General features: G+C 39.4%; 1 protein-coding gene across 1 annotated transcript in view; it reads left to right on the forward strand.

The window, feature by feature from the left end:
• NOX3 (NADPH oxidase 3) overlaps positions 1-18,588 on the forward strand; it is a 39,373-nt gene that overhangs the window by 9,343 nt on the left and 11,442 nt on the right. Inside the window, exons 5-10 of the mRNA XM_075036808.1 lie at positions 2,246-2,391; positions 5,463-5,644; positions 8,420-8,549; positions 11,700-11,792; positions 12,924-13,177; positions 16,772-16,934. Coding sequence (XP_074892909.1) covers positions 2,246-2,391; positions 5,463-5,644; positions 8,420-8,549; positions 11,700-11,792; positions 12,924-13,177; positions 16,772-16,934 — 968 coding nt within the window. The remainder of the gene's footprint in view (positions 1-2,245; positions 2,392-5,462; positions 5,645-8,419; positions 8,550-11,699; positions 11,793-12,923; positions 13,178-16,771; positions 16,935-18,588) is intronic.

Consider the following 18,588-nt stretch of genomic DNA (forward strand, 5'->3'; position numbering starts at 1 on the left):
CTAATCCATAACAATGTACGTGGGACATGCCGGCTCACTGAGTCCAATACCCTCTAATGCTCACGGTCACGTCATATACGTTATTTCATAAAATGACCAACCTTCAGCTGAAAGCTGCTTGGATTGCTTGATCCCATTATCCTGTTTATTGAAGGGTTATTTTAGAGTCTCATTCCTTTGATGGCTTGAATCTGTCTTCTAATTTCCAGGCTTATTTTATCTCTGTGCAGTTCATACCCATTTGGATTCAGTCTCCATTCTGCTGAAGCTATTCCAGCTTGTATAAATAATTTATTATTCACTGGGCCAAAGATTCAGAAAAAATGGGAGCTTGATTTTGCAGTTTGGGTGCTCAGGATATTCACTTGGGATGCCTGTGTCAAAAAATATTTGATTATTTTTATTAAGGGCTTCATCAGGAGACAGCTCACAAGAGAATAACCAGTCAGCCCCGTGACTAGGACATGTGATTTGGTTTAAAGCCCTACTTTAAATTTACTGTAACAAGGATTTTAAAATAGGTCTTTCATCTCCCAGTGAGTATATAAGCATGGGGCAATGAGGTGAAGCAGGTGTTAGGGAGTGGCAGGAGGGAGTCCCTAAGCTAATATTATGTTCTGAATGAAGTGCAACCTGACAGTCAACCAACCACAGCACATCTACTGCTCTAGAAGGATCACCTCAGGAGAACAGAGTGAAAATTATCTCTCTCCAGCCTGGACACATGGGCTAACCTACTGTTGGGGGAGAAGACTGCAATCTTCTGCCTTTTTGCACTGACTGTTTTAAGCACTTCCATGGCCAGCATCCTACCTTAACTCCTATTCCCATGCCCACAGCTCTCCCCAGGTGCTGCAAAGGAGCTGGACTCCAGCATGCAGAGTGACGGAACTCACCAAGTGGATAGCCACCTAAAAGACTTAGCAATACCAAAGTCCTTATGCTTTTAATCCTGTGTTTCATCTATGATTACACAGTTACTAGCAGAATAAGACATTACTTTTGTGCGAATAGTTACAATTTTAAAAAGAAAAAAGAGGAAAGAAGAAAGAAGGAAGAAGAGAGAATAAAGAAGAGAGGAAAGAGAAGAATAAAGGCAAAAAACATGAAAAGAGAAAAAAGAAAAAGGAAAAAATAAAAAAGAAAAAGAAAAAGGAAAAAAGAATCTTTTGAGAGAATATTATTGAGGAAGGCAGATCATATTTGGTTTACTAAAAATACCGCCTTTTAGAATGGTTTTTTAAATAGTCAGGGACAAGAACAGATAAACACTGAAGGAGAGATGATAACAGAAAGCTAATTATAAAAGCTAGAAATAGCATATCCTAATAGCTCTACTGTAAACATATAATTGTTTTTCATTGTCATTTTTTCATCCTTTGGCGTTTAATATTTTGCGTTAATTACGACTTTCCTGTAATGGATTTGAGAATCTCTCATATTGAAAACTGAAACTGCACCTAACATGATTACGACTTTATCTATGTTAGCCAATAATAAAACAAAAAGTCCTTTGTTTTTCCTTCTTTTGAAATTAACATCTTTCCACTCAGGAACAGAATTACAGGGAAGTTCTTACTTCACTCTAAGGTTTTTTTCTAAACTGACCATTTCATATACCTTTTGGGAAACTGCCAGAAGTAGGGGTGATATATGATGCTCAGGGCAAACCAGATCTAACACTGTGATCCAGACTTCTCCCTTAAAATCATCATTCCTGTGGCTTCCCCAGGCTTCATCTGCATACTTGTTAATAGGGGCCAGATTCTGGATTCATCTCTTAAATATCCCTGGTGCAAGTTGCAAACTGGTCTGTGCCTAAAACGGACCAGTTAGTGTCCTGCATAGCAATATTAGACCATGGCACATCCTAGTATATTAATAAAAAAATAGGGATTTTAATCAATTTCCCTCATTTTGAACAATTAAAATCAGAGGCAAACACCTTTATATCATCTCTCAAGAGGTCCTCCTTTGATGACACTGAAGACTGCAGGGCACTTGACTGTAAACATGGGAGGTGGCCCTGGAGCTGTTCTTCTCCTCTCCAATGTGAAGGAGTTGCTTCATATTAGACACATATTTGATAAAATTTTCCTTTCATTGTCAGCTTAACCCATGCAAAGCTCTCAGTTTATGCCCCAGCTTTTCAAATAGTTCGTAGTGTGCTTAATGAAGGTCCTTCTGGCACTGTGGACACATACAAGTGTGCCTGTAATTTCACACCACTCTTTCTCTCATGCAGCCATCCACATTGTTGCCCACTTGATCAACATCGAGCGGTATCATACCAGCCAGTCAAAGGAAGCCGGGGAGTTACGGAATAAACTTTCTGGCCTTGGCAAGAGCCCAAATGAAAGCTACTTGAACCCAATCAGGACCTATGAAACGGTAAGCTGTCACTTTTTGGTTTTCCTCATCTAAAAAGTTTTCCTCTGTGGATTCCATTGTCGGTAAAACTGTATTTCAAAGCCTTTTAACCAGAGCGAGAAGGTGCTGCCAAAGGTTAACCTCAATTTCAGCTGAAAACACTTACTCAGAGCTGCAATTTTCAGGTTACTAAGCTCAAAGAAATGCCTGCAGTATTTTAATTAGTTTGTCAGGAGACAGCTGGGGCGGGGGCAGGATGAGGATCATTGTGAATAGTAGACAATGAAATGAACCTGCAAAGAATTTTAAAAAAACTAAACTAAACTATCAGTACATGGAACAAACACAACTTCCTTCCAGAAAGAAAAGAAAAACAGCAATAAACCCTTAACAGTATTTCTTTCACAGCTGCTATTTGTCTCTCCCCATGGTTATGCAGTATCTTCCGAATCTGGGGGTTGATTCTGCCTTGTTACATGTCGAATGTGGCTGCCCAGGGAAAAGCACGTGCAAAACCACGTGGAGGTTTGCTGCATATAGGAAGCAGTGCACGGGGAAGCTAGTGCCACTGTGTGATCTTCAGAGCCAAGCTGGATTATGGGCACCTCAGCCCTGCAAATAAATGGTTCTGCTTGCTTTGGGGAAAAAAAGTGACTGTGCCTCCTGTCCACTTCCTTGGCTATCTCACAACAGCATTATAAGCTCTTCCTTATAATACTCATAACATAAAGAAAAACAGACCCTTTCCGCAAGGTGGGCATGTAAAACATGCAAAAGTTAATCAGCTTTTTTTCCCTATTCCATTATACTATACATCACATTTATGTTATATATTCGCTTGTGTATAGTGTTTTATACTGTTACATACTCCAGGGTTGAAATGGCCCTGGTGAGACTCCCATAGATACTGTTTCTGCTCTTTAGAAAATTCCCACATAGCCAGCATGAAATAAAGTCTCTTTGAACACCAGGGAGTGGGGCTCTTTCGATCAGTGGTGTGCTCCACTGAAACAAGAAACAAAGTGAGACAATGGCTGGACAACAGTCAGTAGAATTTGATAATACTTTTCAGTTACAAGGCATTTTGTCCTGTTTTTTCTCAGTTCCTTTCCAGCTTAGTGTGATTTTTGCATCTTTCAAAACAAACAAGTAAACAATTCTCAAGTTTGAGGAAAATCAACCAAATTAATGGTCTCAATGGTATGAGTAAAAAAGTCTTCATGTTAGTGTTGACAACGTAGTCAGGTTTATCAGAATAGGACAGTGAGCCAAGGACTCAGCTGCACAGTCTTTCGGTACCTCCAGTGCCCACTCTCACCACATGCACATGAAGTGTTCCCCAGGAACCAAAGAAAGCTCACAGCTCTGGACAGGAACCTACTATCTTTCAGTAGGCATGTTTTTTTCTCCACTGAGGCTTCCCATGGTGATATAATTGTGAGGTAGGCCTCTAATTAGCATTAAAATCCTAAATACCCTTGAGGAGGAAGACTAACATTTTTTTGAGATCCTTTCCCAGATTTCTTACAGTAATATGCCCCAAAATTACCTTCTAATTTATAGCCTAGATTTTACTCTAGCCTCTAATATTTGTATTTCTTTTATCGCCCACTTGTGTCTCAGTAGCTACACTCAGAATTAATAAATTATGAAGGAAAACAAATAAAAGATTGCTTCTAACTTCAGAGAAGAAAGTTCTGAGAGCGACAATTCAGGCTTTCTTTTCAGTTTCATCCTACCCCTGTAGTAGCAATGTACTAAGTGTCTTTGACATTTTTCCTTGTTTCATCTCAACATTCAAACTAGCGGCTGTAGTGGAAATGTTCAAAATATCACCTAGATCAATCCTGTTAATATGTAATAGGATCTGAACACACTCTTCACAGGCACCAATCTGAAAATGTACTGTGTGCTGTCAAGTGTGAACATTTGAAAGAATGATTTTACTGTAAAAAGTGACTGTAAAAATGGCATTGTGGAATTTTATCACCTCTAGGATTTCCATATCAAATGAGTACAATATAGGTTTTTTTTCTCCTAGTGTATTAAGCTGTAGAACCAACTCAGGATCCAGAAGGCATGATGAGCTCCTTCATTCCTGTGCATCAGCACCAGGAAAACAGATATATATGCTTTGCAGGCCAAATGGGGACTTTATTTACACTCTGCTGGCATATTTAGCTTGAGCCTCATCTTGCGTGTGAGATTTTTACTGCTGTTCTTCATGATTTGCACTTTACAACTGACATCAGCATCTGACTGTTGTGTTCAAAATAAATCTTCATTCTCACTTCAGTTTATTTTGGTGGGTTTAGACAGATGTAACAGACCTGTGCTGATGTCTGTGAGTCATGAACAAGAAAGAACACGTTCTAGCCCAGCATATTAATGTTTCATCACTGACGAGCATAAAAATGTAAATATAAATATGTCTTTTAAAAAATAAACTCAAGTATTTTCCAATGTACCTCCAGCTAAATGTAAGGAACAGGTAAATGAGATACGCTGTTTGGGTAAATGAGAGCATGCCATTATTATACACCATTTCAGGGCTGCTAAAAACCCACAAACTTTGAAGTAAAATAAGTACAAAAGAGCCCCACACCATTATGGTTGCAGGTGTCTTAGCACCTCACTTCATCACCCTCAAATGAATAAGCTGGTTTCTAGTGCTGTTTTGCTTATTACATCTCTAGGTTTAATCGTCTCATTTCTCTAATAATTTTCCTTTTTTTCTGAGACACTTTTTCATAAGCAAAATAGATAAAAGTACTAATGAGACTGTCTAATTTCCTCCTTTCAATTCCTGAAATAAGTAAGTGGCAGCAAGCATTTACACATCTGTCTGGGATAAGCCTGAGTGGAAATAGAGCAGAGGAATGTTTTTCCATGCTCTTCTGTGGTAAAATGGAGGTTTGCCTTACATCCATGTCTTGTTCTGGTTTTGTTCCTATGCTGAAAATATTTCTTAGATTTTGGCTTTGTATGTAATAGCAGCAACAGTAACAATAGTAACAGTAACAGAAGTAGTAATAAAAATAACAATTATAACAAAAATAACTACTAATACTAATAATGTATTCTTATTCTAGAACACAACAGGAGAGGTACTAACCACCATAGCTGGAATAACTGGAGTTGTGATAACTGTGGCTTTAATTCTGATCATGACTTCATCCACTGAGCTCATCAGAAGGTCATGCTATGAGGTGTTCTGGTATACCCATCACCTCTTTGTGGTTTTCTTCATTGGTTTAATAATCCATGGTATGGGGTAAGTGTCTGCATAAACTACATGGGGTATATGTACACAGTTTGAGATGAAACATGATTCCAATCTATAATCCTTTGCTTTTCTATTAACAAACTGCTGGGATCTTTGCTTGGAGACAGATTGCAAAATGAAAGCATTTTGGAATTAAAACACACCACTTTTCTGTGGACTAAAAGTGTGGTTTAGTTCTTTTAACCACTCTTCTACCATCTGACAAACTGCACCTTATCAATGCATCAATCTGAATGAATTTTCATCCCTGGGAACTTGGGGCATTACAGATTAGGAATCAAACCTTTGTGGGTTCAAATTAATAGGGGATAGACCTTCTGCTCATAGGTCTTGTTAGGCATTTTGTGAGAGAGCTTGTACAAGCTTGACAAGCTTTCAGCATGTCAGCTACCCTATGGTGGATGTCCCTGTGCCCATTCTCCTCTGCATCCATAAATGTAAAGTGGTTTTGATGTTCTTTGTCTGTGGGGAAAAGAACCCCAAATTTCCTCACCGTAGAAAGAAACTGCGCAGTAGCAGTAGGCACTATATTACGAACCAGGCTTAAATGACTGCAGTAACAAACAACTCAAGTTTATGACTAGTCCTGGCTTTTATGGAGAGGGATGACTGCCAGGTCACTGACTGTCTCCTTGTTCCTCAGCACAAGAGGAAGGCCCATCCTCTTGGTACAGGGCTCTGGTTCTTACACCGAAGGACAGCAGGTTCAGGGGAGCCTCCATGAGAAGCTCAGGGACTGATAAATCCCCTGTCGATGCAGAGTTAGAGTAGGAAGGTGCCTAGTGCTGAAACATTTCCATCTTCCATTTCCAGCTTCATTGACATCTTCTGCTTCTTCTCCCTTTTGTGCTTTCCCCCCATTTCCTTTTCTCATTTCTTTGTGATACTATTAATATGAATCTACAGTGGTGCATCTGTATTGACATTTTAATTCAGGTAGGGAGTGCAGTTTTGAGGCAAATCTCACGGTCCTCCTCACCTCCTAGGTTTAACTGATACCATGGCGCAGTCCCTGGACTGCATAACACAGAGTGGTTTGGGATGAAACTACACTGACAGGAACGCATCTCTGTGTGCCAAGCACTAACAAGTGATCCATTCACAGGACCAAAACAGACCTAGTCCTAAGCCTTAGGTAGCCCTCAAAGGTGTTCATTGCAAGGCCCTCAACAAAGACTGCTTCGCTCCATAGATCTTTTCCTGCTGACTGTCTAGCGTACACATGGCCGCAAGCTGTAGGTAAGCTTTTCTAGACCTAAGGACAGAGTCACTTGGTGTTATCATAATACACTTTTTATGTCTGTTTCGTAAAACATTCAGATGGTATTGGCCACCACTAAAGTACGTATAGACCACTACTCTTTGACACAGAGGAACTTCCCAGCCCACAGCAGTGTGTGTGTGCCTGTTCTCTGGAGGTATGTGGCGTCACCACGGGGCAGGGAGCAGGCCAGTGCAATGTTTTCTGGCGTGTTACTTTTCTCACCTCTTTCCTTGTGATTTGAGAGCTGCCACATTCAGTCTGGCTTTGAGTGTTCCTGAAATTGGCCCAATTAATTAGTCCCAAGTTTCAGAGGCACAGCTGCAAACAAATGCTATACATTGTATCCTGGCCTGATTAAAATGGCCCCCTCCCCTCTCACTGGCAAATCTTTTAGAATGCAATTTCAAACAACTATAATGAACCCTTTAAACCTTCAGCTTTGTAACATCCCTCTGCCTAGCCAGCTGATCGACGTTCCTCAGCAAGAGACTTCCCCAAAAAGGGGATACTTATTTAACAGCCCTATTGATAGCATTCAGTGAGCATGCTGCTTGCTCCAGGCTCGGAGCGTGCTGCAACAGAGCAGCTCCCTGCTGCCCCAGCACATCCCTACCACCACCCCATTTATGAAAAGGAGTCAAAACCCAAGCTTTCATCCAATTCCCACCTCTTCCTCCTTCCCAGATGACTGAACAAAACTCACTCAAGCCTACCTCCTTTTCTGTCTTTCTGTCTGAACTGGTGGCAGCCGATGACATTGCCACGTAAAAGAAGGCAGCACTTCTTATCTCCTTGTCTCTTGTTAGACTAGTGGGCAGGACAGGCTAACATTGTAGAGCCAAAGTAAGTATGGAAGAGAAAATTCAGAGAAACAATATGAAACAGGGTTTCCCCATAAAAGTCTTCCTTCTCTACCAAAAATCCACACCAGCTGAAACCCATTTAAACTGAACAGTCAGGATTGATATGTTTGGGAAAATTCACATCATTAACATTCTCAGAAGTAAAGAAGCTAGACTTTAATATGTTTAGAGAGTATACATCTAATTATGGTCCTCCAACTTTATCTGCAGCTTTCAAAAATGCATTCAGAAAGCAGCAAAGGAAAGAGAAAGTCTGTCACTATTAAATTTTATTATTTTTCTGAAGAATAGCAGATGCTCTTATACAGAGGAGGTCAAAGTGCCTGCTCCAAAGAACTTGGAAATCATTCTAATTTTGCCACAAACAGCAAAATGTAAATTTTCTATGCAAGGACTCTCTACACTTCAGCTGCATTGATGTACACCAATACTATAACACACTTCTTGCATTTGGTCAAAAAGTCATGGCAAAGCTAACAAAAGGTAATCTGAACAAGAGAGCAGAACAGGGTTGAAATGGCCAGTTCTTGAACTTTCAGTTATCTCCTGATCTGCATTCGATTACTAGGGCAAAACCTACAGACGCACAGAAACCTTGCAAAGAGGCATATCACTGATGAACATTTTTGTTTTAAGTCAGCTTGTCCGAGGTCAGACGTCTCAGAGTCTGCTGCTTCACAATGTCACTTACTGTAAAGATCACTACTGGGAATGGGAGAACGCCACTCAGTGCCCTTTGCCGCAGTTTTCTGGCAACAAACCTGTGGTAAGAGTGATGTTTGTCTTCTGTTTTTAACTTCATGTTCTTCCTTGGGAGGCCAAACGTCTTGGGGAGCAGAGGGCTGGAGTGTATGCTAGTGACTGGCACTTAGTGTCATGTTTAGAGAGTAGTTTCACATTTCTGTTCCATGACCTCTCCCTGTGCTTTAAGATAGTGATCCAGGCCTCCTCTGTCAGTATAGACAGGTACAGATGAAGAGTGATGTATAAAATTTTGGTGTCATTAATAATAATTTTTATTTCTGGAAGATCCTTTAGTTAGGCAACACTCACTTTGAAGGGTTTCGATTTCAGAATTGTGCTCTATTTAAATCTGTTGTGTACATTTACTTTGAATTATTCAGTATCACCAATATCCTTGATGTGTTCATTGCACAAACGTAGCCTCCAAGTGAAAACCTTATGAGGGTAGACATACAGAAAATACAATGGAACAGTAAAGCTAGGGATGCAAATTAGTATTATTATTTTAACTAATAGTACTTTAATATGGATAGTCTAAATACCAAGGGAGAATAAGTTGGAGATAAAATTATGTCCTTGCTTCGGGGCACATGCTTCATATTGTCCAGCCTTGATGTCTTAAGTCAGGTAATAAGGAGAGAATTTGAAACAATGAATTATGAAAGGGAAAGGCGAAAGGCAGGAAAAATGTCCCACGGAAGGGTGGTTTTGCTGCAACAAGATTGCAAATCCACAGGGGGTAATTAAGTAGCAGACTTGTACAGTATGTCAGATGTCTAGCATCCAAACAAAATCATTTAACATTTACAGCTCGAGATTTAGATTGCTCATATGCAAGTTTTTGTTGTTTCTTCCAAAAAGAGAAAATATACCAAAGGAAATCCTAAAGTAAAGGAGAAAAATTAGCATTCAGTGTCTTGTAGCTTTTTTAATGGCTGACATAGATTTTTTCTTAAACTAAACTATTGTTAGCCACTATCCAACCTGCATATTAATGAGAAAATGAATGCCTCTCTAAAAATTTCAGCTACAACGTCGCCATAAAAATCAATACACGGCTACGCACCATGAATATAGACACAAGCTTGCTTCCAACAGCATGTCTTGACATTCATTATCATAAAGCTAACTGGAGAGAACTTCCACTTCTCCGTGTTAAACCTATTTTGCCACACTTTCCTGCATACCCAAGGCCATACTAGCAAAGTCCCATTACTTTAAATGAATTGTGATTATACCGTATGGCACATAGATCATCTATAAGAACAGTGCTTTGCTGGATGGGTAGTGTGCTATGGTGTGATACCTGCTAGACACCACAGATAGATAGCACAAATTCATTCAGAGGCTAAAAAGCCACGACGAGGCTTGCGCAGCACCGGCAGGGGCAGGGGCAGGTGGGACTGAGCGGGGAGGGCACAGCCTTGTGCACAGCTGGGATTGCGTGAGGTGACACCAGAGCGCACGCCCCACCGGCCACGGCTCCTGGGGGAGGCTTCCATGGCGGAGCCCCTCGCTCAGTCATGCCGCATCTGCTCCCCTCCTCCATATTTCAGCAGGTAGGAGCCCGATCTGGCTCGCACTGAGGACAGTGAAGCACTTGTGTTGTACCCAGGGCGTCTGGACTTTTATCCTCGCAGCCCCTCCTGAGCCATCGCTGCCCCATCTCAGTTCATTCTCATTATGGGAGGAAACACCACTTGGGCAAGAATACCAATGCCCTGATTAGCCGGCCAGGAGCCATATTGCCTAGCAGCCCATCCCTCCTGGTGGATGCCCTGTTGTCCCAAACCAGCCAAAAGATATTTTGGACTGAATGCTCCATTGCACTGGAGCGATGGCACCTTTGAAATCTCAGCTGAGCTCTCGCAGAGGGTAGCCTGCAACCTTAACATTCTTGTCACATGCTTTTATTTACAGGTAGCACAAATGGAAGGGAGGAAAAACAGGTCTCATCATTATTGTGGCTTGATATATGCAAATATATTCAAGACGTGAGATTACCCACTGTGCAGAGACACCTGTAGTATTTAGGGACAACGGATGTGTTGAGTTTCTGCTTTAACTGAGGATCTTCTGGCTTAGACTGGTTTCTTCCCATTATTAAATCATGCATTTTTTTTAATTTAATTTTCAAGACTTAACCTTGGGAAATTGCCACTCCACTCCATCCTCTTAGCACTTTCTAAGGAAGCCATGTAATTTTATGGCTTGCTTCTCATAAAAGATACTTTATAACCCCTGTTACCCAGCTTGTGGAGCAAAGTCAATGTTTCAGCAAGTAAAGTTACTCTTTGGAGATTTTAAAAGCCACAGGATTGTGGAGTCTTCAGTTTGCTAGAATGAGCTGTGTAATTAACAAAACTGGAAATAAAACAGTATCTCTTCTAGAAAAAAAAAAAAGATTTTTTTTTAAATCATGAGGATTCAATTACATCTAATTATCTTAGCTATCAGTGCAACTCAGTGAAATCATCAGCTAGTATACTTGAACAGCCAAATATCTTTGATTGTTACAGTGATCAGTACATACGATTAGGAAGTACAAGCACAGCAATCATCTGCAGTACTTAAAGTATGACCAGCTTAGTATCCTAGATCAAAAAAACACATTTATTGATACAGAGCCAACTAATGGATTAAATGAAAATGTATCCCATTCCTCTAATTGAATATTTGGGACTTAATGTTTTCTCATGCAGCATCAGAAAACTCACAGCTGACAATAAAAGCTATTCCTATCTGACCCTTCTGAAATATTTTAGACATTGAAGAGCAAAAAAATACTAAGGCTATGGATAATATTGTATAGATGTATGCATCTATACATCTTCAGGTCCAATGACAACTATATGTAACACCTAAATAGATTAATCCTTTTGCCTTTTAGTAGGAAAAGATTTTAAAGGACTCTTCTTGGCCAGAATACAGATAGATATTAGCGCCGCTTTCGGAGTGCATCTGTGAAGGAGTCCCATATGTCTGTTCCACAAGAAAGCCAGAACTGCTGCAGTAGCAACAGAAATACTCTCTTGAGAAATGTGAACCAAAAATCACAGAAGAGAAATCACATAATTTCATTTTAGGCTACCTGCTGACTTAAACTTGAAATACAAAATATTTTTTCAGACATTCAAATAAATGTTGTTTTTTAATATGCAACTTTCTACAGGCTTGGAAGTGGGTCTTAAGTCCTATGGTGTTGTACATCTGTGAAAGAATTGTTAGATTCTGGAGATTTCAACAGGAGGTGGTCATTACTAAGGTATGTAACATAGCTTTCATGTCTGCGTAAAAGAAACGTTATGTCAATGACTTTTTTTATCTTTTATAGGTAAATTCTCTATATTATGACCTCATTTTTCACTCCTAGCTTCAGCAGTTCTTCCATCATTACCATGGTTTCAGCCAAGTATTGATTTTAGGTTTTGCATTTATTCCAATAGCAAGTCCATAAGAATATTCCATACAGGACCAAACTTGATTAATGAAGTACCAGACTTTACACCACCATAACACAAACATCTGCACAGAGGGTCTCTCTTTTTAATGAACTGAAACCATGTTCCACTGCAGTAAATGCCCTCGACTTCAGCAGGACACGGTTTTCACTTTCAAATCTGGAGGCTTCCAAGGAGATTAAGGGTTATATTACCAGTTAGCATAAATAGTCGAAGCTTCATTAATACTACTGTAACAATTTATCCCAGTTGTAAATATCTCTGTGCGCTAAGGGCCTATTTAAGTCACAGCAGAATGGATGGGGAATGGCGCTATTGAAGCAGCCAAGTCCACACGTATCAAGCTGGCAATCAGAAACAGGCTTATCTTGTGTGAGAGGAAAATCATGTCGGATAAGTCTTGCTGCTGATTTCACAGAGTGGCTGTGATCTGAGAATCTCAATATACTATGTGTGACATATAAAACTGGCTGCTTAACTGAGATTACCTCTTAATAAAAGTATATTATAGAATTGAGCTCACTGGGCTCTTCTTGCCAAACCAACAATAATCCCATGCATGTTAATTGTGTCATATGAGAGTAAAACTGGGAAATTATTCCAGACTATTAAGGAATACTTTTTCATAGGCTCTATTAAGATAGGAAGTTGACAAATTGTTGAACTGTTACAGCCTTTCCTCTGTCTTTTACACTCACAAAGCAAACTGCCCCACGATACACACTCTACGTGCTCTCAAGCTCTTGGGCAGCAACAGCACTGCAACATGCAGTTTAGGGCATAATCTACAGGACATTTAAAAATTACTGTGCATCCCAATTTGCATTAACTTGTGGTTGAACTCAAGCAGAAATGGTTGCAAAGTCACCTGTAACCTAATGGAAACAGTTACTCTTCTGAAGGAAAATAAAACAGGTCCTCTTATTATTGTTCAGGTGGTGACACATTCCTCTGGAGTGCTTGAGCTTCACATGAAGAAACACGGCTTTAAAATGGGACCTGGTCAATATATCTTTCTACAGTGCCCATCTGTCTCACAGCTAGAGTGGCACCCTTTCACCCTTACCTCAGCTCCCGAGGAGGACTTCTTCAGTGTTCACATACGGGTCGCCGGGGACTGGACTGCAGCCCTCTTCAAGGCCTTCGGAGCAGAGGAAAAAGTTTTCAAGGAATTGTGGATGTTACCAAGGTTTGAATAACAAACAATACATTTTAAAATGTTAATTCTACATTTTAAAATAAATGTTAACATTTTAACTGTAATTAATTTTGTGTGTGTTATTTATGATTCAGTATTAGATCATAGTTCTGGATCCATAAATATGCCATTATGCTAAAAAAACCCACAAATACACATAGTCATGAATATAGGCTAACAGCTACCAAGAAGATGTGATGACTAATCCAAGATTTAAAGTCCATATCAATATCTACATCTCTGTTGCTATCATTTAAATCTCTAACATCTATATCTACACCTAAAGATACCCATTTTGACAGATAGGTGCTTAAGAACTGAATTAAAACGACACTGGAAGCTGTCTGCTAGCTTTGTGCCTGTATGCTTGTGCTCCAATGGCACCCATCACCTGCCATCCAAAATTCCAGCTTTTCCCTTTCAGTTACTTAGATATTTTGTGGCCCCAGAAACTTCCGCCTGAACCTTACTTCTTTCCAGCAGTCTCCCTCAACTCTGTCTCTGGTTTCCAAACTCTGCTCCACTTTATGAAGGTTATTGGTGTTCAAATTTTGTATCTGTGGCATCTTAATCCAAGCAAAAGCTTGATGCTGTGTTGTTGCAAGTCAGCAGCCGAGTCCGCTGAAGTTAATGGAGCCATTCTGAGTTACACCAGCTAAGCACCTGGCTCTATACATAATGGATTCAAACCATGTAGCTCCTCGCAGGTGTAGGGGAGATTTTCAGCACAGGATCATTTCAATTCTGGTGGAGTGTGTAGGGCCTGGGACTGAAAGGACTGTTTTCCCCCTGGAAAATTGCTTTTGATGAGGGAGTTCTAGTAAAACTGAACAGCAAAAAGCACTTGTTTAACTACATTTATATAATTTAATGGGACTTGGATGATAAAGAACATTCCCTTAAAAAGCCTATAGACACCCCTGAGCTACAGAGGTGTACTAGAAGGTGGGGGCAGAGAAGAAAGTCTGGTCCAGTCCCTGCATTTTATCAGTTAATAAGAATTAGAAATGAAAGCCGTGCCTTTGTTAAAGGCAACTGGAATGAGAAGTATGCCGTTTCAGCAGAACTGGAGCAAAAATGGTCCAAAGTGATTGACAGCCAGTGTAAAGAATGAGAAAGAAAAAAATGTTATCAAATGTTGCTGGCCACAATGCAGGCCTGAAATTAACAGCTCTGTCAGATATATAAAGACTCTTCTTTTTAATCTTGTTAGGGTGCCTAATGCCATCATTCAGTTGCTTTCTTGCAATATATTAAAAAGAATATTTCAATAGTTAAGGTAGCAATAAAGCAAAAACCAAGTCTTTTTCACAGATATCAATATCTAAAGATAAACACCAAATTGGTGACTGTATTAAAAAATAACATATAGCAGAAACTGAGCAGAAGACAGAAGACATTGCAACTGAATGATATGGTAAGGTTCTAAAAATAAACTGTAATTAATAAAAGAAGACTAAAATAAAATGTACATGCATTTATACACGTAGCAAAGACAGTTAGTTGTGATTTCTGGGCAGTTTGAGAGATAAGACCATAGACTAGACTATTTTTTTGAAAATAATCAAGTTCCATATTATGCCTCTTTGGGATTTTGGCTCACTTAATTGCTGTTTTAGCACATTGTCCCGAAATCTAACTTCTCTTACGGTCAGAGTACTACACAACAATGCTGATCAGCAAATGTTTAAATTCCAAAAATAATACAAGAATCCGTTAATATTACTTTTCCAAAACTAAGTACTTTCCCTGCCTTCCCCAAAAGTATAATGCTTCTTTCTAATGAAATTGTGTAGATGAAGACAAAGAATATGGACAGTCCAAGCCACAGCTAGAAACAGTCTATAGCCCTATTTTCTACTCCTCCCTTGGCAAATGCAAATGTAATATTTTTTGTCACTTTGTTTACTACCTTCCTCCCTTCCTCCACCCACTCTAGATCAAATGAATGGGTTGTATAGGTCAGCTTCTCTTTTTCTGCTTTCTCCTCCCTACTTCTGTGAGTCTTTGTATTTGCTAAGCTCTCTCTATGGCTAAGCAAGGCATTCAAGCAATGATGGGATCTCTGTCACCTGAGGATTTAGGAGCAGACTGACAAGACAAATCTCTGTAAGGAATGATTCAGAAATAATTGATCCTGTCTTGTAGCACAGAAACAGATTAAAGAATCTCTTGAAACTCCTTCCAGATCAATTTTTTCTCAATCTACTAACACTAATGAGAATTGCTCCCAAGCCCACATTGAACTACATAGAAAGTTTACCTGAAAGCCATTCTCAGGCACTTTACATATATAGCCTAAAGTAACTGAATTTTACAGGAAGTTTTGAGTGCTCAAAAAGTACAGGGCTGGGCAATAACCTGAATAACAACACACATTTTAAAAAAAAGATTATTTTTTTTATACTCAAGGCCAGATTTTCAAAAGATATCCCCGAGTAGCTGTTTTATTTGCTACCGCACTTGTAGAGCATTTGGAATATTGAAATAAAAGTGACAAGTGCAAATGAAAGGGAAAATATTTCCTAGGACTTCAGGTATACTTTAAGAAAGCAACAATAGGGTTTCAGGTATGTTGTGTCCCTATATTTGTGTGTACCGTTGCTTGGTGATCCCCCCTTCTTTTCCTGTTAAAACATTTCATTCTTCCTATGTCTGCATATTTGTTTGTAGTATTTGAGCTGAATTTTAAAGATGATTCGTGCTATAAAAAGCATAAAACAACGGAAGATCTGGAAGAAGGAAAACTTAATTTTTCCTAAGGACTGGGTGTTAGTGAAACCATCTTCCAGAGCACTTATGTTATTTAAAGACAGACTGGACAGAGCACTCCAAAGTACTGTGTGTATTTACATTCCATGTTGCTAGAGGAATTAATCTGATTATTTAATAATCTTTTTCATCTCTAATTTTGACCAAAATGAATGCCTCAGCATCAGCAACACTGATTATAGGAGGTAGTAACATAAACAAGCATTTCTCCTTACATATTTTGCCTTTATGTCAGATACTAAGTACAGTATTATTGCCAAAAATGTATTTCCGAAATAGTTTTTTCAGAAAGAGCTGAGAAAATAGTAGTTTCCTTGCATATGATGACCTCCTTCTTGCTTTCTCTTTTATTACTTTAACACATATAGAGAACTTTTCAAAATTATTAATATAATCTGTTCCTCTTTACTTTGATATATACAATATAGAAAATAAAGCTCTAAAACAGGATGCTTTTCAGTAATTCGTAATCAAATATGCAAATTCCACAGCTAAATTTGGACATGCAATTATATGACTAATCACATTGCAGAAAGCCAGAAAATTGCAATTGCATGCTTAAATAGATGGCCAGGCCCCAAACCCACATGGGTGCTCTTGTTCTCTCACTTCAGAAAAAAACAGTTGCTTTGCTATTACATGGCACCCACTGAAAATTAAATGTGTACGGGTAATTTCTGTGCCAACTTAGACATGTATTTTCTCTTTTATTTTAACAGAAGTTCAGTTTTTAAAACATGTAGCGCAACAAATTTCAACCTTTCTGTCATTTTATATATTGCTGACCCTTGACTAAATGTCTTGTTGCTGTAGACTGGCCGTGGATGGACCATACGGATCTGCAACCACAGACGTCTTCCACTACCGAGTGAGTGTGTGCATTGCAGCAGGAATCGGCGTCACACCATTTGCCTCTACTTTAAAATCCATTTGGTACAAATGCTGCAACCCTAACACAGTACTGGTGCTGCAGAAGGTAGGTGGGAAAGTTCATCGCTCCATCAAAAAGTTCCACAAATAAGCTATTTTGCCAGGTGAGAGAGGCAATTCAGAGCTAGAGACTCATTTGAGTGCTTTAAGTCACTTTCAGCAGCAGTCACCCGCTTTCCAGCTGCCTCAGAAGCTGTTGTGGGGTAGGGTCTCCCAAATTCACTGTCATTCCCTGAGGAAGAAAGTAGCCCTAGCTGCAGAGTTTTTAGTAAAAGCTGAAGAATCAGATTTTCAGTAGCAACTGGAGATAAACGTGGAATGTCTCTCATAGCTAGACAGATAGAGAGCTAGAAGAGAAATTTGTCCTCTTTCCTACCAAAAATAAATCCTGCGAGGTCATCTCAGACAGAAGTGAAGGGCAGCACTTGCTCCTTGTCCAGCCGCATGTTTCATGAGGGCCCTTTGGCTGTGTCTTCTGGTCCAGAATGCTGCATTCAGTGACCATTAGCTGCTTTTCTCACCTTGCAAAGTCAGGATATTAGCCAGCATAGAAGGAATAAAAAAAGGCATTTAAGCTCTGGATGAGATGCATATATCAAGATACATATTACTGCCTCAAACCACTTTAATTATTTTGTTGAAAAAAATATATTGGGGTCTGTAAAGCATGGATGGCACCAATTAAGTTAACATACTCTTGATCTGTTAACCTGTTATACATCTTCTGCTAAGGGTATGTGAGGCAGCACTGGCAGAGAATAGGTGAAGAAGACATAATGGGTGAAGTAAGGTAAGGGGTAGAAGGTAACAGAGGCAAAAATCAGCATTAAACATTCTCTTCCCTATCGATCATGGCAAGTGGTAGCTTTTGGAACTTACAGCTTCTTTTAGCTCATTTTCCAATGTAAAAGCTGAATCGGGAACTGTTCAACATTTCACATTTAAGGACAAATGTTGAAATTGCATTGGAGTGGACAGATCTCTGAGAGGGTCAGTACATATGGAGCAGATTGCAGGACTAAGGGGCTGAACTTTTTAAATGAAAGAGTGTTAAAACTGGCATCTTAATGACAAGCTGCCACTGAAAAAGCATCTGGGATTTTAGTAACTGAGGAGTTGAGGACAGGTTCAAATTGCCAGGGGGTATCTTTGAGGCAGAAAAAGCACTGAGAAGGGAGGGAAATAAAAATGAAAATACGTGCTAGATGTGAAAAGAAGTGTATTTTCAAACACTACGATTGTACCAGAATGATCTTTTCCACTGGAAGGAGAGCTAGATATATATATAGAGAGAGAGACCCATTGTATATGTATATTATGTATATTCTATATGTATACAAGTAAAATTGTTATTATTGTCATTGCTGTTGTTATCTTAAGGGGAAAAGAACAGAATTTAACTATAAATTGAGAGTATAGTATACCTCAGGGTGTTCATCCATAGCTTAGGGAGAATCTTGGGTAAGTGTGCCTGCAAAAATAAATGCATCGTGCAGTCTGCCACAGTTTTCTGCTATAGAGTTCAGTTTTTCTGAATTCCTGTGAAATACAAAAGTATCATGATTTCTGTATGTCCTTTCTCTATATCTTGGCTTCCTTACTGGTGCAGTGGGAATAGTGATACTTATTTTTCACAGGTGTTATGAGGCTAAACTTCACTGGTGCTTGTAAAGTATTTTGAAAGCCTGGATGAAAGGTCC

Source organism: Buteo buteo, chromosome 9 (genome assembly GCF_964188355.1).
Source record: "Buteo buteo chromosome 9, bButBut1.hap1.1, whole genome shotgun sequence".
In the NCBI taxonomy this organism is placed as follows: domain Eukaryota; kingdom Metazoa; phylum Chordata; class Aves; order Accipitriformes; family Accipitridae; genus Buteo; species Buteo buteo.